General features: G+C 39.5%; 1 protein-coding gene across 2 annotated transcripts; it reads left to right on the top strand.

The window, feature by feature from the left end:
• Window positions 1-64: 64 nt before the first annotated feature.
• Window positions 65-26,378, top strand: smad6 (SMAD family member 6). Of its 2 annotated transcripts, none has more exons than XM_023349391.1 (4): window positions 65-1,579; window positions 6,841-6,897; window positions 8,922-8,987; window positions 25,511-26,378. In XM_023349391.1, exons 1-4 carry the CDS (start codon window positions 778-780, stop codon window positions 26,050-26,052), a joined length of 1,467 nt encoding a protein of 488 aa, XP_023205159.1. In that variant the 5' UTR covers window positions 65-777; the 3' UTR covers window positions 26,053-26,378. The 2 variants fall into 2 exon arrangements, with proteins under 2 accessions (XP_023205159.1, XP_005806993.1); XM_005806936.2 differs by having other exon boundaries at window positions 66-1,579; window positions 8,922-8,999.
• Window positions 26,379-27,126: the final 748 nt, after the last annotated feature.

Raw genomic sequence — 27,126 nt, 5'->3', positions numbered from 1 at the left:
GGGCCCCGTGTGCGTGTGTGTGTGTGTGTGTGTGTGTGGGTGCGCGTGTGCGTGTGTGTGTTTGAGTGAGGAAGACGGGGGGGAGAAAAAGAAAAAGAGCGAGAAACGGAGAAAGAAAAGGATCCAGGCTGCAGTTTGGTTTAGATCTGAGCAGAGACGCAGGAGAGCTGTTCAGCCGCGGATCGAGCCTCTTCGCGTATAGTTTGAACTCTCGCGGATGTTTTCTTTATAATTGTTATTTTTTTTTTGTTTTGTTGGGATTTAACGAGAAACATCTTAAGGATTGTGGACTTCTGGTGCATGGTTCCAGGGATTTTAATCGCACCGAAGTGGGCTACCTCACACTCTGTACCGGTGTAGAAAGTCGATCCGAGGCTGTTAAAAGTGTTTCGGGCTGTGACTTTATACCGTTTCTGGTTGAAGGGTACAGGCTTGGATTATGTTGCTTATCGTGCTATGATGTTTTATTTGTTCCTATCAAACACATAAACAGTCCATTCCGCAGCGATCTGCCGCAGTTTTTGGGTTATTTACTGTGAAATCAGCTGGATGCATGCATTTTAAACGGAATGCAGCAGTGCATTTGTTGCATGGTTTTCTTACTCTAGATGCAACAAAATAGCCGTCAGTCTAATGTTGCGGTTTTGCCACCTATGCTCTCCGGTTGGCTGTGCATGCGACTGCACGGCATTTCAGTGTCATTGATGTTTTGCAAAGACAGGAGTAGTATATCCGTTCAAGAATAAAGCCTCCCCTTCTAAATATTCAAGTTGTCGTATGTTCAGGACGAAACGCTCAGGTCTTGTGCGGCGACTCTGGAGAAGCCGTTTGATCCCAGATAAAGAAGGGGAGGATGGAAATGGCAGAAATAGTGAGGGCTGTAGGGACGATCTTTTTGGCAACAACCCAGAGAAAATTCCCAAAACGGAGTTCAGACCGATGACCCTCAGCGGGTCGTTTTTCGGGGACATAGGGAGCGTGTGCGCCGTGGAGAGCGGCGGCGGAGACGGCGGAGGTTTCGGCGCCTTGGGGGTCACGTCGGACCAAGATGCAGGCGAGGTGTGCGTCCCGGAGCAAGGGAGCCCCCGCTCCGTGCAGGACAGCGAGTGCAGGACGGTGACGTGCTGCTTGTTTAAAGAGCGGGACCACACCGAGGCGGCTCAGGGCACCAGGGATCCGGGGTCGTGCCACTTCATGCTGAGGAGCCTCGGACCGGGAGACGGCAGCAGCTCTCCCGAGGCGCAGGAGGCGATGCCACGCACTGTGTTGGAGCAGGAGCTGAAGACGGCAACGTACTCCTTGCTGAAACGGCTAAAGGAAAAGGCGCTTGATACCTTGCTGGAGGCGGTGGAGTCCAGGGGAGGGATGCCCAGTGACTGTGTTATGATTTCCAGGACAGAGATAATCCTGGGTGGACATGTGGCATCCCCGCAGCTGCTTGTGTGCAAAGTGTACCGATGGGCTGACCTGCAGCACACGGTCCAGCTCAAACCGCTCTGTGAGTGCAAGAGCTTTGGGGCCCAGGACAGTCCAACCGTATGCTGCAACCCCTATCACTACAGCCGGCTCTGTGGGCCAGGTAAGGACACCTTTCCTCCAACCTGCTTGTCTGAAGCTGCTCTTTTCTTTCACTGGCCGTTGTTACCTCTTCTCAGTAAACACAAACTAACACCCAAGTGAACCAGAACCGACCCAATGCATAAGCGAAACAAGCGAAGCTCTGAAGAAACAAATATTCTCACATAGTACACTCTAAAATGAGCTATGGGTCAGTTAGCTCTTTGCCAGGTCATAACCCTATATCATAGCCAAACATGCCATTTTGTACCTTTACACTAACAATTTCATGTCCATGTGCACCATTGCAAATGAGTTTACTTTTTACTGAAGTTAAGGCCTGATTCTCACAAAATTCCCAGCTATGGCGTTATTTAATTGAGTTGTACATTAATCTCTAGAAACTTAGCATTTCTAGATGCTCTAATCTTTTTCATTTCTGTAGATTCTTAGAAAATGTGACAAACAGCTTCATTGTTAATGCCGCTACAGTTTTAGTCACTTGTACCTGACTTTTTTGTATGAATTGGTAGTGGATATTGTTTTGTACTAATCACATGACATTCTGGAGAACTTTGCTTCTTATGTTAATATTTCACCCCCTCCTGTCCAGTCCAATCCAGATTTATATTTGAAGCACTATCCAAAAGTACAAACTCTATTATTTACTTATGTTTACTTTGTTTCTGATCTTCCATTTGGGAATCTGAACTATACAATTTTATAAACTATTACGTCATGACCCTTGATTGAACCAAATTAATTATCAGTGACTTGGAGATGCCATTTACTGGAGTCACAAAACATTTTCTGACAGCTGCTGTCAAATTAGGCATCCAGCATCTCCTTGGAGGGTCTGAATTGATGCATGGTCAGTGTGAAACAAACTGTTGATATAACCATTTTGTACTAGACTGAGTACAAAACGACCAATGCTGAAGGTACAAAATGACAAAGGTGTGTAATGACCAGCACACCTCAAAATGGGACATTTGTTGATCAGTAGGGATCTAACGAGATCCCATGCCACAAGATGTCCTAAAAATGTTACATTGTATTCTGTCCTGTCCCACCCTATCCAGTTAATGTCTTAGTATGACTTTATCTGTTTAAGTTATTACATTGAGCACTGGATATAAGAGCAAGTGCATTATGCTAGACACGCTCAATTTATGTTATTGACTTTTAATTTGAGCTTGGACTTAAGTTGAGTTGACAAAGTCGTCTAAAAATGACTTTTGTGTCTGGGATCAAGGAAGCTTTCATTACCTTCAAATTGTTAATAAGCTAGAATTTTGGGTACGTGGAACAAAACAGAAACTCTGTAAAAATGAGTAACCCCCAGCCTCTAACCAAAGAGCTCTGTCAGTTTTCTTATGGAATCCAGACATGTTTTGTAATTTAAAATCTTGAGTACTTAATAAAATCTGTGATTCTTAGTTTCTGGATAACAGTATTAGAATTTCTAATGTGTTATGCACTAGAAGAACAACTGCTGGCTGTTTTTTTATGGTTTCTCTTGAACCCAACTTCATCATGTTTTCAAAATGCTGACAGTGGTGGAAAATGTTTGATGTTAGGCAATTACAGGAAGTGATCCCCCAAATCAAATTCTGCTTGAGACCTCATTGAACTCTGAACTAGCTCTGAGGTGAACACTGAGCAGCAGAACAGGTGTCAGCACAGTGTGGTACGCAATTTTATGGTCCAGTGTATTCATTAGAGAGAATTACCGCCACCAGTTAACTTTCAATGAGCAGGTAGAGTTAAACCCAAACGTCTAATGTTGCATCATATCAGTGCATCAAAAACGCAATGTACTGCTACGCTTGCTTGTTGCATGCAGTGATGTATATCACACAGTCTGTGTGATATACATAAACTGTGTTGTGTGATGCCAGTAACTCCGACGTAACCATTGTCCTGTGGTCCTACAACTGTTGAGGGCCCAAGAGTGGGGTGGTATGGGTTGGTTGTATGGGCCACTTTTATATCAGAAACAGACAAAACAGCATACTGAATCACACCAACCCATGTAATATTATTCAATGGAAAAAAGGCATAAGGGAATTTGAAATGTCACAACATAATTATGATGAGATTAGTCAATTTATTGCCTTCATTATCTTCTCAGCTTTATCAACTTTTTCTATCAGTCATTTGTTTGGCCTACTTTGATACACAGAGAAAAAAAAGCAGAGATTCTTGTTTCTGTTTAAATTGTTTAATTACCAAAATTATCCACCCTGTCACATGAGCAATTTTAAACTGTCTTTTAACAAGAAGTTGCAGTGTTATAACACTCATTTGAGACAATTTGGCTGTGCTCAAAAGAAAATGTAGTATCTCTCTGACTTAGATGCCAATACTTGATTATTCCCCATACCAGAGAACAACGCATCTATGGATTTTATTCAACATTTTGTTCATTTTACTTTTGTGCTGTCATTAAAACACCTTTGGTGAATAACTTAAAAATTGACAGTAACTCACTGCAACAGTGTGTAGACAGGATTTAATTGCTTTATATTATGAAAAGCAACAAATATCAACGGAAATGCACAAAATAAAACAACAAAAAAAAACATCCAGTGAGTGGAAATGGATAGTTTCCCCTTAATTAGCTCTAAATAGTGATTGCATGCTGAAAAGTCAGAATGTTTCTTTTCTCTAAAAGACACAGCAAAACTAAGATCTTCTATCATTTTCAGCCTGTAAAAACACATCAAGAAACCGCAAGTACTTTGATACATTTCTTTAAGCTGTGTAAAAATCTGTGTAAGTATAAAGATATGTGCTTTAATGTGTAACCTGTAATCCTTTATTTCCTATTGCACTTAAACTGCTAACTCTGTCAAATTACGGAGAGCACATTTTTTCCTGTTTTGTGTTGTAGTCCTTTGAAAAAATATCAGAGTTGAACTCTTCAGGGCAACCCTAAGAGAAAACTACAAATCAAGGAAGTCAGTTTTATATTTATAATAATGTCGTCTGTTAGATGTATTTATTATTAATTTGCTTTTGATGCAAAAAGAAAAATTTTGCAAAATAGTATTCCATATATTGCTGTATTTCTCTTGGCAGAATAACACAAGTATAACAAGCTGATAGTAATTTCTCTTTCAGAGCCTGTAATTAGCTGAGTAACATATAAACCATTTATAGATTGCCAATTGTACTTTTAAACAGGACTACCTTCATATGAATAGGCACTTCTTTAAGCCTGCTGACCAACAATGCACAGCAACAGGTGTAGGAGGAACAGTTTTGCATTATTGTGTGATTCATACATTTGGTTAAGACACATTCCCTTTTGCTCATTATCATGACTTTAAACTGTAGGAACTGTATGATAGAACATTTAAGTGTATCTTAATACCAGCAGTCAGTCCATGTATATAAGCCTGAATATGTCAGAGGCTTCAGTGTATTTGTTTTAAGATACATTTCTGAAAGCCTGCCTCATGTGTGTTGGTGTTTAGCCTCACCCACAGATTTGGACCTGCTGCCCAACAGGTCACTTTCAGTTAGTATGTGTGTGTGTGTGTTGTGAGCTCTCCACGGCAGAGCCTCTCTGACCTATATTAAACAGATTAAGTTTTGGCAGGAGCGAGAGTGTGATTTGGAAAACCTTAAACGCTGGGCCACTCAACCCCAGTGACCCGATGACAAGGCCTGGTATCGTGTGTAGAGATGTGAGTGTCAGTATTTCTGTCTCCTCGCTGGCACATGGGGCGGATTTTCCATAACATCTACGTTTATTAGAGCCAGCTGGTTATGACAAGCACTTTTAAAGTCACAAAGCCAACGACATCACAATCTGCATTGAAGCAAAGTTGAAAAACTGATGTAGCTTTTGTGCTCTTGTTCTTGCATATACTGTTTATTGTAATCAAGGTATGGTAACTTAAATGTCGGCTGATAAACTATAATTAAAACATTTGTGGGGAACATTTCACTCTTCTGGAAATGTAGATGTGAAATCATGCCATGTGAGCTTCCTTCCCAGTTAAACATCCAAGATGAATTGGAAGCAGAGTGAGAGAGGCACGTACCCCATATTGGGACTAAAGCTCTTAGTAGACATAGCTCACATGCGCTCATGCATGGCCCAATAGAACTGGTATTTCTTTCACGCTATTCAAGAAGAGCCGCTTTGAATCCAAGCTTTAATCACTTCTTTTGACACTGTTTGTAAAAAGGGGGAAGATAGAAATAGAGTGATACCAAATGTCGTACAGTTAGAAGAGTAATTTCTTGATTGAATAATAGTTTAATCATATGTGAGACTCTGAAACATGTCTAAAATAGTTTGAATTGCAGTATTGGAACACACTAGTTCTTAAAGTGTTTATATAACCTGCAGGTAGAGATCTTATTTAACTCCAAGTGGACAGAAAGTTTTTCCCTTTTAATTCGCCAGGCATTATACTTTTGGAATGAGATCAGTTTCAAGTTGCACTTTAAAAGCCCTTTTTGTCCTGAGGAGGTCCCCTCATGCTATTTAGGTGAAGGAGTGGTGATAATATACAGTTTGCATACTGCTGGCGCCAGACTGACTAGCTGTGTATCTGAGTGACTGAGTTCAGATCCTGGCAATTACTGCCGCCACTCTTAAAGGACCCGCTGCTATTATGCTTTCCTCCTTCCCATTTTCCCTGTAGGCGAGGTCACAGCATGCTCACAAAGTTTTCTTTCCTTTGTGCTCTGCCTCTTGTGCAAGCTTCTCTCCATTTCTTCGCTTTTTATGAGATACAAGCGGGCTCTTTGGGCGGAGTGGCATTAAAAAAGCAGAGTTTTGGTCATGTTTAATAAACTGCTAACTTCAGGTTATGGCCAGACAGTGGTCTGCATCAATTAAATAATACATGATTAAACAACAGCAACAAAAGTTTTCTGTTGAGTTTATTAGCATTTTAACTAGCTTGTGAAATAAAAGATTGGTTTTTATACTGTGCAGATGTAGCCTGTGTTGAATTTGATATGTTGTCTTGTGTTGAAGCCCTTGTTGTGGCTTGAATTCAATTCTGCAACTGTGGCCTTTTTTTTTCTTTGCTCCTTTGAAAGCTAAACAGAACTAATTTAATACTATTTGGTAATTACTTACATATAGCTAATTCCAAATATTTCATTTACCATTTTCATCAAAGCTTTTATCTTTCCAGAAACACTATTATACTACAGTGTCCATTTTGTACCCAGAAAAAGTTCTATCTTATTTTAAATGTATATATAACAAAAAGGTCATTCTTAGATTATTAACTTCATGGTTTTGTGTTGCAGAGTCACCTCCACCACCATATTCGAGGCTTTCCCCGAATGAAGAGCACAAGCCACTGGGTAAGAAACAAAGACTTGTATGAACCTTTTAGCCATTGAATTTTTCAGAGCTTTCTGTAATACCTGAAGTATTCATATTTTATTTTTCTCGTAATATAGTCACGTCATTTACAAACAGACTCATCTTTATTGGCCGACACTGTGTGCACAAAAAAGGGATTTAGCTTTTGTTCAAGCACTCACACCATACAGACATTAATTATAAATATATAAAACTTGCAGGAAATAAATTAAAGGGTAAAGGAAACAGTATGTACATCCATATGTATGTACAAAACCATATATTAAAAAATGTTAAGATTGCTCAGCATTCATTCAGTATTTTTACACGTTGAACATTATGTATTGATTTAATTATATTAGTTAAAGCAATATCATTTTAAAAAGTTAGCTTACATTACTTGTCAGACAACAGCTGCAACTAGAAAAAGAGGTGAAGGTGAACAAGCCCATTACAGAGTCATTTAGTTTAGTGGGTAAGCTGCAAAGCAGATGCCAATAGTGTTGTTACCTAACAATCATAATATTCCAGTAGCAGTTGTACACTCTCTTATCTGATTTGTCACTCTGCCAAAATGTATTTGCGCTCAGATATCCAAAATTCAGTTACACTAACAGTTTAAAGGTTAGTGAAGGCTTCTTCAAGCTAATTTGGCTGAGTACTATTAGTTAGCTTAACGAGAAGTCTTTTATTTTCCAATTCTTCAAAATAAGAGTCTTAAACATGGGCACAGAGTGCTATGATTAAGCAGTCACCTTCTCATCATGAGTTCATAATAGCTTAAAAAGCAACTAGTTAGTGTTTGTGTCAAGACATACATTGCCATAAAGAAAAAGGTTATGGCGTCTTCATATTGTTAGATTCATTACATTGCTATTGCTAACAGCATCAGATAATGTACATTTTTTGACTAGGAGTGCATCTGCATGGGTTTTGAAAGGAATAAAAATTTGTTTCAGGGAGAACAAAATGACAATGGCAGGAACACAAATTAGACTTTTTTTGTGTGGTTGAAGAGGAAGAAAAAGAAATCAGGAAAACCAGACCACTAGATCAAACTAAATGTGCGTTTGAAAGAATGAAATACTGAAATAGTATCAGGATCTTTATGGAACGTTGCGCCTAAATTGGTACTTTTTAGACCAATGATTCAACAGCATGTCCCTTGTAAGAGGGAATAACCAATAGCCATACACCAAAGAACACAAACAGCCTAACTTGGGGACATTGTTGTGGTGTTCTTTGCTGCTGCTGCTGCATGATCTGATAAACATATACAGCCATCATAAAAAAAAAGATGTGACAAAGACACAGTGTACTTTCCGTAAAGATAACGATTCCAGGAATATTTCAAAATTAATTAAAATCGGGATTCTGTCCGGTTACATCTTATTGGACCTCAGTCCTGGACTCAAATGAGAGCCTTTGATGGAACTGTCAAAGCGAAATGGAAAATAAAAATTAAGGAGCAGGGAACTTTTGCATAGCTGAAATCAGATAAAAGTTGTCAAGTTCATACGAGACTACAATTAATTTCTTTAGTAGGTCACATATAATTCTTGACTTATCTTATTATCCTAGCTTTTCTTTTTTAATAATCTTTGAGAAAAAGCTACAAAAAGATCAAGAAGTCATCCAGATATGTAGGAATAGGTTTAATGTGAGTGACTTTCATTTATTGCTTTTGCCCTTTTGGGGGGATAAATGCACTGTCTTTCAAGTTAAAAGGTTTTATTAATCATTTTGGTCGCAACTTTACATATTGTTTGATGGAAATGTGAAGCCTGATCACCTACAAGAACTGCAGACCTCATTTCAGTGCAAGTTACAAGCAGGACTAGAGAGAATATTAACACTAAATCCTGGCCAATGAATATATTAAGTTGTTGATGGTATGATGAAACCATGTGGTGTTTTTGGACAAACACCACATGTTGGTGTGAAATTTGCACATGTTGAAATGATTTTTACAGAGTACTGAAGAGCTGCTATCTCAGTACACTTTCTTGTTTCTATCTTGCAGATCTCTCAGACTCCACTTTGTCGTACACTGAAAGCGAGGCAGCCAGCTCACCAAACATCACCCCAGGCGAGTTTTCAGGTGGGTCTGTTTTTACAACTTTCATTGGCCTCCAAACGGGGACACCCAACAAAATGTTTTGTCCTTAAGGTCGTGATTAATGATTGCATGGAGGTTGTCAACAAAGAATGGCCAATATGTAAATACTGAAGTAGTTTTTCAAACAAGGACATCTCTTTGAGAACTTTGAACATTGGAGAGAGGACATTTATTTATTCCAATTTTATGTGGTAATAATCAAGGGAAAGGAGAAATTAACACATGGCTTTCAAACTTTTCTACAAGCTCAAAAGTGTTTTATGCAACTGTATCCATCTCCATTATCCAATACTGTGTAGAACATCACTGCAATAAAAGCTGCAAGTACTTCAGGGTATGTTTTTAGAAGCTTTAAACATCTACAGATGGAAATCTTTCCTAGTGTTTTTTACTTAATAGTTCAAGCGTCAGAATGGATGGAAAACTTCTATAAACATCAATTTTCAAGTCTTGCCATGAGTCCTCAATGAGTTTTAGGTCTGGAATTTGCCTGGGCCATTTGAACACATAAATAATGGTGTAATGTAAACTACTATGTTATAGTCCTAGTAGTATGATTACAGTTATTTACCTTTTGATAGGTAAATCTTTACCTTTGATTCCACTTATTTGCAGTCTTTAACAGGTTTTCCCTTCTGAATAGAAGTATATTTAGCACTATTCATCTCCTCATCAACTTTAACATTAGTTTCTGTCCCTTGCTGAGGATAAGCATTCCCACTGCATGCTACTGTCACTGCCATGTTACAAAATAGGGATGTTGTTCTTAGGATGTTATGCGTTTTTTGTTTTGTCTTTTCTGACCCGAGCAGCTTCTTCCTTTTAAATGTAACTGTGTTGCCTGCATGACTCATGACAAACTCAAAATCTGACTTCTGATGTATTTCTTTCTACAATAGCTTTCCTCCAGCCTCTGTTTCAGGAATCTTACATTTATAGTGTACAACATTGAGAGATTCTCCCATCTGAGCTGTGAATTTCTGCAACTCCTTCAGCATGCTTCTCTAAGGAATGTTCTCCTTGCTTTGCCTGTTGACATGGCTTTGTAGGTTTGCAGGTGTGCCATACTCTTTTTATTTTTTATGTTATCATTTAACAAGATATGCTTAAAGGATGGAATATTGTTTTTGAACTTTAAACTAACAACATCACTCCTCACTTGTTGACTGTGCTTCTAGGATTTTGTGATGCTGTTTGCCCTCTAATTGTCTCTAACTAACCTCATAGATTATACTGTGACTAAAGGTAGATTCTTAATCAGAGAACTGACGAATTGTAAGGGCATCTGGTTGCACTGGATTTTATTAAGAGGTACCAGAGTAAAGGTCAATGCATGCAGTTGCACGCCACATTTTTTATGCATCATTCTCCTTCACAATTAAACTTGGTCTGTCGCACACCAATCTGAGTAGGATAAATTGAAGCTTGTGGTCATAACATGCACTGTGGCAAAAATACTTTTTTTGCCACAGTGCATGTTAAATGCACTGTAAGACAGAGTATATTAAAGTGAATGTAGGTTCTTATCATTTGATAATTTTTATTATATTTTTATTATACTACCAAGTAGGGATGTTTGTAAAATCATGTATCTACTGGCAGTTGTGTTGTTTGACAGACTGTGTTGTTGGTGATGTGTGCTGCTTATGCTTCATTTTCTGATTGAATTGCAAGTTAAATCCTAATTTATTTGTAAATCAGAGTTTCAGCTCAGTAATGTGTGAGGAACACTTTGATCACAGAGGTTGAGCTTTGGGGTTCAGTCTTCCTTCTTGCCTGCAAAATAAAAGAATACTATTAAAGTTCAAGTTTCCTGAAGTTTTCCTGAAGTTTTTATGTGCATTGCAGAAGTTTAATTTTCAAGTTGTACTTTATCACATTAAGGACCATTTAAAGAGAAAGGTTTCATTGTAAGCAGTGGAGGGGTTCAAAGGGGCGTGTGCTCTGGCTCCAGTGCTGGCTTTCCTTCTTCTGTTTTTCTTACAGAAATATTTGAGTGGGATCAAACCGTAATAAGATCCAAGATTGCTCTGAAACAGACACACACACTTAGTTTTCCATATGCATGTGAGCAGACCCACTTCCATGCAAAGCTCTGTATAACCTGACTGAGTGGGCTAAGGGGAGGGGGTTAGAAATGGAGTTCCCTCTGTGAATGTGACCACACCAAAGGAGAGGGTTGGAAATCCTCCTGTCCTCCTGATTTGAAATGAAACACTCCCTTCTCCTGGTACAGTAAGCATGCCTTTCATTGACATGCCTTTCATTCGCCCATTCATGAAAGGGTCACATCCAGCATCCACAGGATCAAACGAACACTCAGTAAGAGCCCTGGGTCTGGAGCTGGCGAGGACCAGTGTTTCCTATTAAAGGGTCTGCCGCAGCTCAGGGGCCCGGACACTGAGACGTTGACATGGTTACCTTGCAGAGATGTATTAAGTCAGCAGAACGCCCTCCTCCTTCGCAGCACGCACAGGCTGTCACCACCTCAGCATGGCCCGGCGACACTCCCTGAGTCAACAAATGAGGGGCTTGTCAGAGCGCGCACCACAATTCCTCAGAGGCTCTGGTGAGGGAGGATCAAGACATGCAGGGCTTTGGTTTCTTCCAGCTATATTGCTGTTTGCACAGGCCAGTTTAGATCACGCTGCATCGGTACACTCAGCTCTATGGGCTTAAGAAAGTGAATCGCCACTTTGATGTGGCGCATGATGTTCTTTTGTTTATAATATTTGCATTTGAATTAGATATAAAGCCGTTTTTCAAAACTGCATCTACTGCATTTACTCAAAGTCATGGGATCGAAATGTGTCCACAGAAGGCAGAGACCATTTCTCTTGCAAAAATATTAAGAATCCTTAAATCTTTTCCATTTTGCCAAATTATATTCCTTTAATGAATTACATTTTTACACAAAATAAAGCTGAATTAGGAAGTGAGAAAAAAATATTCATGGATCAACTTTTATTTCACAAGTTAAAACCTTAATAGTGTGTCGTTCATTTGTTTTTAGGCTTCTGAGTCAATTCCAACTGTACCTGCAATTACAGCTGTAGTTACTTTGCTGTACAACTCAATCAGCTTTGCTCATCTCTAGACTGGAATGTTTGATCATTGATCATTAAAAACTAGTTCAAGTTCAGTCACCTTTAAGCCACAGTGTGTGGAAGAATTAGTTTTCAAGTCTTTCTATAGATTTTGAAGAGAATTTAGGTCTGGACTTTGAGGAGAATACCAAAACACCATGATTCTGCCACCACCACATTTCACTGTGGGCATTAATTGTTCAGGGTTATATGTAGTATTAGTTTTCCTACATATATTAGGTTTTTTAGGTAGGCCATTCCAACAAAACTGAATGAGTTGTGGTTGTAATGTGACAAAACGTTAAAAGGGATTAAGTTGTGAATGACTTAGTGTAGGCACTGATTTTTTGCTGCTGTTTTTTTTTTATTTTTTTTACATTATTCTGTGTTGAACATCAAAGCAAACTACAGCATGTGTCTGTGTGTAACCAGAGTTTTTGGGATCCACACTCCATCTGTCATGCAGAAACAAGTAAATCTCTTGAAACCCCAGTCTTGGGGGCATTAGCTAGGTGAAGTGTTGTCAGATAATCAACTTCTGTTTGCAGCCCAGGGCTACAGAAATACCCAGTGAGCATTCTTCTGCATCACACAATGGCAAAGAAACAGATCGGAACTGGTTGGTGTTCTAGATAAGCTTGCTCTACCACTTTTCAGAGTATATTCAGTGGAATTTGAATAGCAATTCTCTCAACTCACTGCCTTGTTGTGAAATGTCGTAGTTATTAATCGAATGGTTCTCCATGAGTATGTTACAGCATTTTTACAATATTTCTTCCACCACGTTTTGTAGGCATTTTGACTATTTCCAATTCTGAAAAATTTATGTACTACTGTATTAGGACCACCAGGCTGTCTGATTAGTGGATCATGTTCTCAGCTCTGTACCCTAGCATTAATATACCCCAGTGTGTGAGGGAATGTGGTTTTCCTGGTCCTGCTCTCCTGCTCTGCCTGCACAAAGCTGGGGCTTCATTTTGCTGGCATCAAAATTAAGCCTTTTGAAGCATGTCTCATTGCTTCCTGTCCGAGGGGAGGTTTACACACACTGACGTTTTGTCCTGTCGCATTGTCTCTGACATCAGGAGTTCTTTAGGTTTGTCACAACTGCTCACCAGCTGTTCCAGTGAATATAGGAAGCCTAGGTACAATGTATCTGTCCCTTGCAAAGGTGTTGATACACTTCAAACTTCTCTGCCTTTTGCATCACATCATATGCATAACCTTCAGTTTATTTTATTAGCGTTTTATCCAGTACATCGACACGAAATAGATGTGAAGTGAAAGGAAAATGACTCATAGCCTATATATATATATATATATATATATATATATATATATTTTTTTTTTTTTTTTAAGAAATTTGAAAAGTGTACAGTGCATTTGTATTGATGAATGGGTATATGCTTTACAAAACTTCTTTTCTGCAGATTCAAGATTTTTGGTTCATGTATATATCAGCTGCACATAGAAACTGAAATTTGAAGCCATCCATCTATGCCAAATAGCTCATACTTGCTTAGATAGGAAGAATAACATTTTTGAATGTCAGCTTTTACTGATCCTTTTTTTATTTTTGTCTCGACTTTGACTGGGTCATTCTAACATGACTATGCTTTGGTATTATCCACACTGTTGTAGTTCTAGCTTAATATTTGAGGTCATTTGGAGTGCATAGTAGTCCTGTCTACAAATGCTCCTACATTGTGAATTTTTGTTGTACTCTTTGCATTATTGGATGATGTATTTTTCAGTTCTTTGCCGGATGTTTAAAACTTAGGATATTGTTTTATAATCCAATCTGATCACAACTTTATCCCTGACCTGTCTGTCAGGTGTTACGACTACAATGCCGCGTTTATCGTTTGGATTTAATCCCGCCTGCCCGGTCAGAGTCCAGCTGGTGGTTGAAACGCTCTCCTGAATACTCCTCACCACAAAATAGCGAAAAAATTAGGAATGACTAAAAACTTTTTGCACAGCACTGTCTGTATACATTGATCAAGTATTGACGCTGTGTTGTCAACAAGCCCATTCCATCAACTTTGCTATGTGCATTCACCAAAGAACATAGTCTACCTTCTGCCTTCCCTTTCCTTTGATCTACTGGAAGTTATAGCAGAGAAGCTGAAAGATTTAAAGTTTCTCGATGAGGATAATAAACTGTCGGGATTACCATAGGCAAGCAGGTGGAACAGAAGCTATCACAAGAATCGTATATCAACATTATTCTAGTTGCAAAAGTGTCACTGACTCTGAGCATTCTTTCTGCAGAAAGCCCCTCTGTCAAGTCCACTCAGGTATTGACTAATTCTTCCATGCAGAGCAACGCAGTTGTTGGCTAGATCAGACAAACCTCAGCTGAGTTATGGAGCAAATTGCACTGAGAATTTGTAGTGTGCGTCACACAGTGAGACTGAATAGGCGTTTGCATTCCTTTTGTTTATAAATCTGCAAGTCTATTTATCTTCCTCTGTGTCTTCACACGAATCCACATTCATACATTTTCACGCCAGAGCTAAACAAATTAAGCTATGCAATCAATACTAATCACACTTGCTTGTCTGTGTCAGGAAGAGACTATCATTCCCCATCAAATCATCCCCTCTGTCTGTGTCAGAGATGGGTGGAAATATGGCGAATAATTAGGCAGTCCAGTCAAGCCTTGTGATGCTTCTCTTGATTAATGCAGTTTAGACTTGACCCATTCTTGCAGATCAGACTGTGAAAGCTGCTGAGATGTGTCTGTTATTTGATTTATAATAGAATGAGTCTGAAAAATCTCCTTTCTGAACCCCTTCCTTGTACTACAGACCCCTGAGTGATATAGCACGAACCCGTCTTCCCCCTCAAACCTGGCACATGGCCTCAGGTTTCTACCGCAGCCCCGAGCCTTCCCAGCGCCTGGCCGCCCACACTCCCTCAGGAGTCAGAATGCTGCAGGATACGGGATGTGGAAATAATGTGACTCGAGTGCTTCCACTCGGCCTCCTGAAATCAGGTTTTGCGGATTGTTTATTTGAGGGGAAGGAGGCCTCAGACAAACATCCTGTTTTAAAAAGCTGCCTGGGTTTTGTAGCAGTGCAAGGCGGTGAATTGCCTCTTTGACAGTGGGGGGGAGGAATGTTAAAGAGAAGGCCAGTATCTCAGGGGACATTAAGGGGTTCTCCTCACCCGTTTGTCATGTCCAGTTTGCGGCGTCTGTTTTAAACTGTGGGTGGAGGGTTATAACTATACATCCTGAAGGGTCTTGAGCTGTGTTCGCTCTGTGGCGGTGCAGGGCTTGTACCCACAGTCCTCGTCTCAAGTATCCGTTCCTGTTCTGCGAGGCTAGCTTCCGTTTCCCCTTACGTAACATGTACACACAGAAAAAAGAGCCATTGATAAAAGTGATAAGGCCATTTTTCATTTTCCCTTTCTCAGCATTGTTATACTGTATTGTGTCAGATATCTGGCCTGTTTGTTTTTGGCTTTTGCTGGAACAGTGAGGATCCTCCATAGAGTTGCTCTGACTATAATATGCTCTAGTATAATATGCTTTTTTAACTATTGTTGTCATGGATCATTAAAATAATATTTGAAAAAATTTTCAGTTTTGCAGACTTCAATAAGTTATTAAAGGTAACTTATAAGAGATAAGTCTCTGACAGGTTTGTAGGACAATCAATAGGAATTTCATTCCTATTGATTGTGTTTTTCTTCATGTGTGGCCTGTCATGCTGTAGAAATATAACTTTAAAATAAACACTTTTATCATCTTTATCTGACTCAGACCTGGGGGAAGCGAGTTTAGTTGTCACTTTATTTATATTTTTTTAACACAAATTTGTTTTGAGAGTTGACTCGCAGTCAGAACTGCCAACACAAGTTCTCAATGTGGTGAGGTAATGTGACCTCTCCACGCAGAGTGAAAGCTGGGCTAATCTAAAGCAGTCCTCAGAGTGGGCTTTGACTCCACTTGCATGTCAACAGAACTACATTTCTGGGCTTTAAAGAAACAGCGTTTATCTGTTTCTGCTTGTGGAGCTTTGTGGTGCCAGCGCTAGTGTGTGTTTAGCTAACATTTCACAGGCTAACCGATAGAGAAATCATCACATATGACTGGAAACTGCAAATTTTCCAAGCTCAGTTAGGATTGTGTAGAGATTTTAGAACAGACTATTCAAAGAAAAAAGTATGAATAAACAACAGAAGGTGTGCTACGATTCTGCCACAGCAAATAAAGAAAGTCAGCTAATTTTATGCTCTGGGAGGGCTCCTGCTGCCATCTTCACTCCCCTCACACCACAGAGCAGCACCCGCCTGCCTCCACCAAAAGGGCCATTCATTCAGCTCAGGGCACAGGGTTACAGCAACAAATAAAGAGCGTGCAGTGCCATTAAATATGTATGGAATGTCCAACTGTTAGTTTAGCATTTTCGTGTGCCTCCCCTCAAAGCGAGCGAGGGAACAATACTCCATTTGAGCCGGACTGTGTAAATGTGTTAGCCTTGCTATGTGAAGGTGGTTCCAATAGTGGATGAGGTTTTTAATTTTTGACCATTTCACCCACAATTATAAATCCAGACACTGGCCTTGGTTGGCTATGATTTAGACCTGTGGCTTGATTGCAGGCAAAAATAGATTCAAGATTTTTTCCCTTCCTCCCCAGAGGAGCATTGACAGTTGTGCCTAAGCCTATGGCTCTCAGTATTTTTAAAACTCAGCATAGCCAGGGCATTCTTGGAGCCTGCTGAATGCTGTGTGTGGATTAACTGTTGAATCCGGTGTCATCCTACATCTCTTAACAAGGCTCTTGCAGCTGGAGGATAATGATAGTGGGTGACTGAAGGAACCCAGCATTGTGTGAAAGCATGGCAAAGTTTTGTAGATGTTAACTTAAAAATTAGGCGTAATTTTTTTTTTTTACGGTTTTTAAATTATAAAATTATAGCCATAATAAACTGGAAGAATTTTATGTCATAGTATGGTTAAAACCCTGTTAATGTGGTTTCAGATAATATGCTTGAGTGAACTTATTTTTTTGAAACTGGGGTTCCCAAAGTTAGGGTTGGCAATCACCAAATGTGAGCGATTGGGATACTGTTCAGAAATTTAACCTAAATAATAAAAAAACGATAATAGTAAAGCTAAAGATGACATTTATGCTGTGAATGTTAGCAGATATAACAAAATAGCACCTACTAAAAGATAATAGCTTTAGATTAGTTGGCATTATGAGTTTCTTATGCTAAAGCATTTACAGCTTCTTTTCTGTTTTAAATAACAGTAATAGCAACATGTTAATTTTGTTACAAATACTGTGGTACAGAGAAATATTGTGTTTTCTTCAGGTTATCGTTCTATCAGAATCTTATATCAACCTGTTTCTAATAGGAACTATCTTCATTTCAGTCTCTTGTCCTGAAATTTGGAAAAGTGTGTAAGACATATTCTGGTCTTTTTGTGAGATTCAGTTCCCTTCAAACCTTTTTAAATGAACAAGATGACAAAACAATCTGTGTTCTGGAATTATGTTTTCACAAGTGGTTGTCATTACAGAATGAAAGCATCCATATTCTTTAGCTCACAATGATTGGGGTCCTCTGGGAAAACTATATCTACTTCTGCCATGTGTGCTTTGCTTATCTTTTATTTGTGTACATTTCTAAAGTCTTGCTGGCCTGACTTTGCGCAGTCAGGCTGTCGCGTTTCAGGGTACGGCTTAGATTAGAGTTCTGGTGAAAGCTCTCCCCCACTCTTGTCTGCGACTGCCAACACATAATTTACTTAATGAAATCCTGCCATTCCCTGTAAGTTCTGTATTTTTTTTTTCAGATGTTGACAGGGAAGGACTTTATGAATAATTGGAAATGTTCGCTCCTGCATTTTTAATGAATGTCTCTCTTGTTGTGAGCGCTCTGACTTGGGGGGGAAACAGTTGTCTTTGTTTGGGGAGCTAGTGTTTGGATGCCCGCGGTGAAGTAGTGTGGGTTTCAGTCGAGCAAGTGTTGTGATTGAAACAGAAACTCTGGTGCCACATTATCCTGACAGAACACATTCTTCTCACAGACTCTGATCCACTGGGCCAATCAATAGAAAGCCATTGTTTGAACAGTAGCTCTGTCCATCATAACCACCTTCACTTCCCAATTCGGTGGTAACAAAACACCTATCTTTCTCCTTAAATTAGTCAGACTAATATTATAAATTTACATGTAACGGTCCATTTAGATCCAAACCTTTCAGGCCAGCATTGATCAAAATCCTGACTTGGATCTGGACCCTAAACCCAATTCACACCTTATATTCAGGGAACACTTAGCTGAGGCTCAATAAATTACTGCATTGAAGAGATCTAATATTAATGTAGCGTTCTTCTATAAAAACCACTTATTAATAAAAACAATGTTTAAAGTCAATGGCATAACAAAGCAGCAAAACAAAGGTTTTTCCACACACGGTGAGCTAGAACCACAAAGAAAAGAAGGCAAATTATCAACAAGTCATATTCAAGGCAGGAGGAAGCATGATAATGTTAGCCAAAGTCTTGGCAAACATCTCCCTGTGCAAAGATCCTCAGTCGCTGTAAAAAAAAAGAAAAAAGTATTAATAATTCTTAGCATCATGACTAGTGAACCAGTTTGGCATTAAGTAGAACCCAGTCACCGTACGTCTCCAGATTATGTAATAAATGAGATGAATTCAGAATTTTATCTCAACAAAGTGAATTGTTGATTTTCTGTCGTATGAAATGTGTACTTTCTTTTCTTTATTAATAAATTAGACAGTACTAGCAAGTAGATTTTTTTTATACTTTGCCAAAAAACTGAATTAAACCTAATAAACACATTTATATTGAAATTTTAAAATTTTATATTTGTCATGTGATTAAATTTTTTTTTTGTTTGGAAATATGTCAGCTCTGTAAAACATTGAATTCAGAAAATAAAAGAGTTGCCATTTCTATGTCCCATGACATATGCAGCTTGCCTGAGGCTGATTGTGATATTTTTACAGTAGGTTATTGAATATTATTACTGCCTCTGACTGTCTGCAGCCACTGCCAGTTGTTGTTACCCTGTACAAGACCCTAAGTTGTTTTTTTAGCAATTGAGAAAAAGTTTCTCAAATCAAGACTCTTTTTTTAAAGAACTTTTAATCAGTGTAGAATACATTAGTTCAGGAATAACTATTCAGCTACTATTTAGAGCAATATGCATGCTTATCTCAAACTAAGATAGTTGTAATGGCAAACAAAAAATGTTTTTTCTATTCATTCACAAACAGAATAAAATTGTGGCACAATATTTTATATTTTGGATTAGAGATGATGTGAATGTAATGCATTTTTTTAAAAAAACTGTAGTTTGGTAGTCAATTAATTTAATGCAGCATAAGAATCTGTGACTCCGGCACAAACTCCAGTGTCACCAGGCTCCGTCAAGCCATATTTTCCCTGAGTGCTTACACTGTAACAACACTGAGCTTGAAGACTATGCCATCAAGTAACTTGTTTGTTTTAAGTGCTTCTGCCACTCCCTGATTAAATGGCTCCCTGGGCAGTCAGCCATATTGCTGTATTGACCATGATAAAAACAGTTATTTTTTGTAACGTTCACAACATTTTTAGTGTCTTGTTGCAATGTAAACTCCGTTTATTTATCTATGTTGTTTGTGGAGATAATGATTGGTACTTATTTTTTATGATATGAAAATGTATTAAGTTGATCAAGTTAACATTTTTTATAAAGTTAGAGTGCTCATTACACTTTTGTGTCAAAGACAAACTATCAGCTGCAAGCTATCAGCAAATTAAATAAAAGTAATTTGCTCATCACCAGTTGTTTTAGACATCTCACCTTATCAGAGGAAAGAATGCGTTGTCTTTGAGTTTCAGTCTGTTGTTGTATTGATGACTCAGTATGAGGCTGACGCATTTAAAACTTGATAAACAAAACAGTTGTAAAAAATGAGAAACAAACCCTCCTTGCTGCCCACGAGGCCTTAACCTGAGTAGGACGTGAGGAGGTGCAGCGAGGGAGAGGTTCAGGAATGTCATGGGTCTCCCCTATACAAATCCTCCAGCCCACTTGGCTCAAACCTCCTTCACACACCAGCAAACAAACACGTTCACCCCTACACACAAAAACACATGCAGAAAGAAAGGTTGCACGAGGAGGTGAAAGAGCGCAGCCACCCAGCAGGCTGTTCCCTGACTGTTTTGCTTTTGATGCTCTGTCAGACTCCACCGACTTGTAAGGCTGCCTGTAGATTTGACATATTCACAAACAACCCCCTGCAGTTTTCACAGAACTTTTACATGCCCTGGAAACGTCTCCCAGGCCTCTCTGGGATAACTTAACTTGTGTATACAGGAGAGTTCCCTCTCAACCTCAGCAACTCCGCTATATTACCTTCCTTAGCTTCCTGTGCTTTTTACACCCTCTGTTGTTTATTGATTTAATTTATGGATTCTGTTAGTTATCTGCTATCTGGGGCACAGCACTTTTCCTCTCTCATGGGGTCATCCTCAAAACAGAAACAGAGGAAGTGGATGACAATGTAAAGCATTCCCATTGTGACCAGGAAGGTTTGGTGACTGGATTCTGTTTCTTGGGCTCCCACATTGTTTTCTCCTGGCACGTATCTCTGTTGCTGTATCTTTTGCTCTCCTTTCTCTCTCTCGGCAGAGAAAGACCAGACCTGAGGGAGAAAAATCCATAGACATGTAACAGCAGCTCCAGTTAGCATGTCTGTCTGATAAAGCCGACTTTGATGGCAGCGATAGCCTAGACGCCAGCCTAAATGTGGCCTGCTCAGTAAAGCCTGTGCTCATCATCATCCACAAAATTAAAGCCATACCATACACTGCGGCAAGAGACTTGGGGTCACTTGCTTTTACTTCACATTGTTGTTTATGGCTTGAGGGTAAAAAAAAATACACACAGGCATGCTTATTTTATCAAAATAGAAACTGATTTCTTATCGGTATGCTTGGTAAAGCTTGACCTGCCGATCTCATTGCTCTTTTAAAACTAGGCTATGTGGTAAAAGAACATCACTGACAATCGCCTCTATGCTGTAAGCAGCCATCGTTGTTAATATATCAGTTATACATCCACAGTAATCTTCAGTTCATCACTTTGATTTTGATATAATTTATAAAAGTTCAGCTTTGACAGCAGGTTTAATTTTACTGAAACACATGTATATTGCCTAGAGGACAAAACAGTCTTATACATTTCTGAGCTAATAAGATTTGATGTATTGTTTGCAACTTATATTGTTAATTTAGTGTATTTGACATGGAAATTCATTTTGTAATTATTGAGAAAGGTGCAGGTTTAAACAAGATTTGTTCTTGTTTAAACCAGTCTTTTCACTTGAGTATAGTAAGTGTTGTAAGAGAATGTGTTTGTGAATTAATGATAAAACTTGTTAACTCGAATGAATACATGGGTTGATTTATTGACTGATTGACTGAGAATGAAGATCATTGTCTCTGAAATTTCAAAAGGCAATCAACATATCCCAATCCAGTTGAATTTGAGAGCACAAGAAAACAGATCACCTTAATTGTAGTCTGCTTCCCCTTCCAGTTTTTTTATGAAAATGACTTTTGGATCTTTATTGCAGCCGTAAAGGGTGTTGTTTGTAGGGCAGCCGGTTAGCAAGAAGGTGTGGTGCTTTCACTGATTGGAAAAGGATTTTATTTCTGCAGTTTTTTGACCAGCCAATTGTTGATCAGGCAAAACTATGACTGCTTACAGTCATAGCTGTTGATTTCCTGACCTCCTCTCTGAGCCTCTAATCAGTTTGCTGGAAGAGACTTTTAGCTGAAGGAGGATCTTATCCCTGGCACAACATCAGACACTGATGCACTCCTCCCCTCAATGTAAAGAGCCTTGCATCCATTTTATGTTTTTTCCCCCTTTTCACTCCTATTAAAAGTTTCTGAGGAATCTGTGCTTTTCTTATACCCACTCATTTTATGGAGAGATGAAATCTAACAGAGGGTAGGGGGGGTGGCCCCAGACCCTGATGGGGAAATGTTAGCACGGAGGGGAAGCTGTTGTTTGTCTGCCTGTCCCTGACACTCGGCCTCCCATTCATCTCACTCCAAGGCTGCCGATCCGTGTTTACCCTGGGGCAGCTCTTCTCTGATTCTCCCTCTGTACTCACCCATCCCCTCTTGCTTTTCATGCTTTCTTTAAAAGCATTACTTGACGATCATCAAGGATTGCCATTGAAACTCTCAGGCGCTCATTTTTGTGTACTTAACAGTAATTATCCAAACTCACCATTGAGCGCAAAGCGGCTGGGATTTTTCTTTTACTTGGTATTACCAGTCGAAGAAGCTCCATTTATTTCCATTTGACAAGTTTGACATAAGCAGGTTATGTAAATGACTTACCTAATTATATATACTGTGTAACTTCATTGCAATGTCAGTGGATGTAGTAATGATATCAAAAAGTGTTGTTTGATGCATTTTAACTGCGGCACATTTTGAATGCCAATTAGATATTTAGATATCATTACAATATTTACCACTAAAACTGTCATCACATTATTTTGTGATGTCAAGCTGCCCTATATAATACTGTGAAATGGTTATGAAATCTTCAAAATGCCTTTATATTTTGCTTTAGAGGAGCCAGACCTTTTAGCAATTCTTTTAAGTGAGCTTCAGCAATTGTTCTTCAAATTTTCTCAGGGTCTTTCAGCTTCTTGAAACAGATAATGCTCCAATCGTATAGGTACAACACTGCTACCTGCTTAAACCATAACGTTTTTACTAATTATAGAAAATCTTATGGACTAAACACTTTTTTTCCATCTATTTTGTCAATTTATACCTATAAAAGGTCTAAATTGGAGTTGGAGTTCATTAACTCCAACTCCAATTGTTCAGATTGTTGCCTCAGGCTGTACAAAGTAGGAAATGCAACATCCACGCCACGGTGGAGCCCAACAACCCTGAGACTGACACTAAGAGGAGAGGCTTTTGAGAATAAAATAACAATAATAACATGCGCTACAATTCTAATGGGTAAACTGAGCTGTTAAAAGGTGGCAGGGTTAAATGGATGCAGAGCGCCAGTAATTGCTCCCAGCCGTCATCGCTCCGCCCAGAGCAGACCCTCTTAAAAAGCAAGACGTGGAGTCTGAGAGAGTTGGGTGTCCATGTTGTGGTCAGGGAGGGGGAGGAGGACACGCCCTGACTTCGCCGCCTCGTGTCTGAACTTTGAATTTTGCTCCCGGCTTCGCTTGGATCTGTGTCTGAGTCACTTTATGGTCCACCACTACTAATCAGGGCTTCATACCCACTGAAATTTGTTTGTGAAATATAAATGAAAATGTGCAGTGTCCAAGTATTGAAATTTAAAAACGCAGGGGAAGATGTCTGCTTGTAAAAGCGATATGTTAGATTCAGTATGATGAAATAAAAAGTCCTTTCAGTCGGGAATAAGTGAAAACATTAAGTTTTGATTATTAAGATTATTAAGATCCACAAAATAAAATAAAAAATAACATATATAAAAGATACATAGCTGCATGATTGATGTAAAACCATTTTAAAGAAGAAAAGCCTTGACTGATGAAGTGCTAACATGAAATACATTTCCAATTTCCCCTTCTCCCCTTCTCGTTCTGCTTCCTGCTCCTCTCTTGCTTTCTTACTAAGTCTGAAAACTAACTACACTTGTCAAAACTCTCTGAGACATTAGCCATTTACAGCTTTCTCTTTATCTGTGCTACCTTGATGTGTGTTTGATTTGAGACAATAGAGGGCCATAAATGAGTCGGGGTTGAGTTCTTTGTGTGGCCAGGCCAGGCTGCAGTTAAAGCCGAGCTCAAGAGTGGAGGAGCTGGAGTGTGGAATTCACTAATGGCACATGCATGTTGGGGCCCCTGAAGAGAGGGGGTCATTTCAGCCATCAGTGTGTGCGCAAACACACAGAGAGCCTGTCTACAGCTTCCCCCTACCATCCCACTCCACCCGCTGCACGTTCACGCTCACTCCGTCACTCTTTTCCTCCCCCCAACCCCTCCACAATAGAGCGCCTCAAACCAGCAGGCGTTTTTGTCTCTGCAAGTCTGGTCAACTTTTTTGCTAATCTTTGAATAAACTTTACTAGTGTGGGTCACTCAGCAGAAAGCTTTAGTTGGGTAGGAGGTGAGCGAGGCATTCTGGTGCTGTGTGGATCCACAATGCTCCACCTTAAAGGCGTTTGTTAATGGGGTGGGCGGTCATTAAGCCCTGAGAGCAGAAGGGCTGAAAGGAATGGGGCCACAGGCCCAGGCTTTAAATCCTCTGTGCCAATAGACTCTCTGAAGCAAAATAATGGCATCACTCTGTGTGTGAGTTAATGGGAGCTGATAGCATGAAGGCTGGGGGGTCAGCGGGTCACAGGCTTGTGCTAAGTTGTCAGGGAGCTGAATGCCGTCCCTGGGCCGCAGTAGGGGGAAGAGCCCGGTTAAGGGGGAGGGGGACCCCCTGCCTGGCCTACTCCCATCACCCTCCCACCCCACTCACACACACACTCCTGTGGAATGTGAGGAAGATGAGTGAAGAGGAGAAAGGGGGTTCCTTTACTTTTTAGAGAGGAGGGAGAAGGGACGGATGTGAGATCATGGAATTCTCTCTGAGTGTCATTCCTATTTCTTCCTTGTCCACTAGCCTCTCTCCCTCCGCTCATACCACAGATTTTATGAGCTATATAAATGTTGAACAGCAACGAGCAGAGTGGACTGAAACGGTCTCTGGGAGCAGTCATCAGCGTGTGTGTGTGTCTATGGTAAAGATCGAAGTCTACCTTGGGAGCAGTAACTCACTGTGGAGTGCTGAGGGCTGTCACTGAAAAGAATTCACTGACTGCAGCCATGAAACTGAATTAAGAAGCTGATTTACTGGGCTGAGATGTTTAGGAGCAAGATGCCAGCTTTGTTCCACTGGAACAATGAAACACATTATGAAGTAAGCGTTGCCTTTAAATAAACTTTTCAAAAAGTTTTAACGTAGCTGGACTGTATGAGTGCTAAAACCCTGTTTCATTCAAGTAAATATGATCAGCTTTAAAATTGCATGAGCAGAGAGCATTGAGCAGCTCTGCTAGGTGGTCAGTGATTAATTATTACAGTGCCCTCTTGAGACTGAGTGAGGAAGTGCATATTCTTAACTGAACTGACCTCAGTACACCCTCAGGGTATGTATAGTACTGTGTGTGAGTGTGATATGATATTTATGCCAGGGTTATGTTTCAATAGGGTGCCTCCTTCAGTCGTTTTAATAGTGTGTCCATCTGCGGTGAACAATAAAAAAGAGATAGTTAATCCCTTAGATCTCAACCATTCCTATTTAATAGCTCTGTTTACTTTTGTTTATGTTTTGTTTAATGACTGTTTCTCTGTCGCTTCCAGATGCCAGCATGTCGCCAGATGCCCCGAAGCAAAGCCACTGGTGTAACGTGGCATACTGGGAGCACCGCACGCGCGTGGGCCGCCTCTACACAGTATACGAGCACTCCGTCAGTATCTTCTATGACCTACCTCAGGGAACAGGCTTTTGCCTGGGCCAGCTCAACCTGGATCACCGCAGCAGCACCGTTCTACGCACGCGGGGTAAAATAGGCTACGGTATCCTCCTCAGCAAAGAGCCCGATGGCGTTTGGGCGTACAATCGAAGCGAGCACCCCATATTTGTCAACTCGCCTACGCTGGACATGCCCAACAGCAGGACTCTGGTTGTACGAAAAGTGATGCCAGGATACTCCATTAAAGTGTTTGACTATGAGCGCTCGTGCCTCCTGAGGCACTCCCAAGACTCGGACTTCCTGGATGGACCCTATGACCCCAACAGTGTGCGCATCAGCTTTGCTAAAGGCTGGGGCCCCTGTTACTCAAGACAGTTCATCACTTCCTGCCCTTGCTGGCTGGAGATCCTTCTCAACAACCATAGATAACACAAACGGACCCTACAAACTATCCCAAATATCATCTACCTAAATTTAATATAAAGTTTTATATATTATATGAAATATATATTATACATGTAAATACAAAGTCATTTTTACAATGTCATTATTTATGTATGTGCAATGTGTATATGGACAAGAAGAAAAACAGAAAATGCACTTTGGCAAGTTATATATATATATATATAACTTGAGAATTTATACAGCAAAATTAGGATGACCCTGGATTTGGTGTATAGTTTTCATATACTATTAATATCCAGACAAAAAGCTAGCACCATTCACACATTGATAATAAAGTATTCGCATATTGATTCTGCTTGGTCTGCATTATTAGCTTGTCACAGCACATTCACTGCTTCTCAAGGTGCCACTTTACAAACACTCATAAATCACTCATTAATATTTAATAACCATCTTTTAATTAAGCTGTAAACTTTAAGAAACTACTCACTAAAACTTTTAGTTCAACTTTTAGAGTGAGAGCTGAACAGGACTATTGTGTTCCTTCTTCAGTGTTTGAAGTCTCATACAGTATTTTAACTGTCTATTAATGTTTTAGAAAGTGTTAAATCTTAATTATTAGGTTCATTAATAATTATTTATTAGACCTTTAAAAGTGCAGTCTCATTTTCAGCATGATCATTCTTTACCTTTGCATAAGCTTGCCAAATAGCGAATATGCAGTACAATCTGAAAAGTCTCTCCTAGCCACTTTATAACTCTTATTAATGGTTTACAAAGTGTAAACAGCTTAATTAATCACCCAAGTAGTTTAGTAACGTGTATCTATTGTTTATAATCCCTTGTTGACAGCCATCTTGCTTAAAGTGGTATTCTCATCTATGCATTCATTGTTTTTTGTTGTACAATTTCTTGATAATTAGCAATTCTTAATAAGTGGTCAAAATGTCTCTTAGAGCTATCTTGTTGATTTACATAGTTCAATCAACTACATAGTTCATTTTATTAATTAGGTAGGGGTAGTCATATTTTAAGTGACACAATTCCCTGCAGTTTTATTGTTTTGTGTTTTACAGTACACTGTCATTATTTGAAAAG

Source organism: Xiphophorus maculatus, chromosome 2, assembly GCF_002775205.1.
Source record: "Xiphophorus maculatus strain JP 163 A chromosome 2, X_maculatus-5.0-male, whole genome shotgun sequence".
NCBI classification, from domain to species: domain Eukaryota; kingdom Metazoa; phylum Chordata; class Actinopteri; order Cyprinodontiformes; family Poeciliidae; genus Xiphophorus; species Xiphophorus maculatus.
Note: the sequence above shows the minus strand (reverse complement) of the source record. Positions and strands in the feature narration are given on the sequence as shown.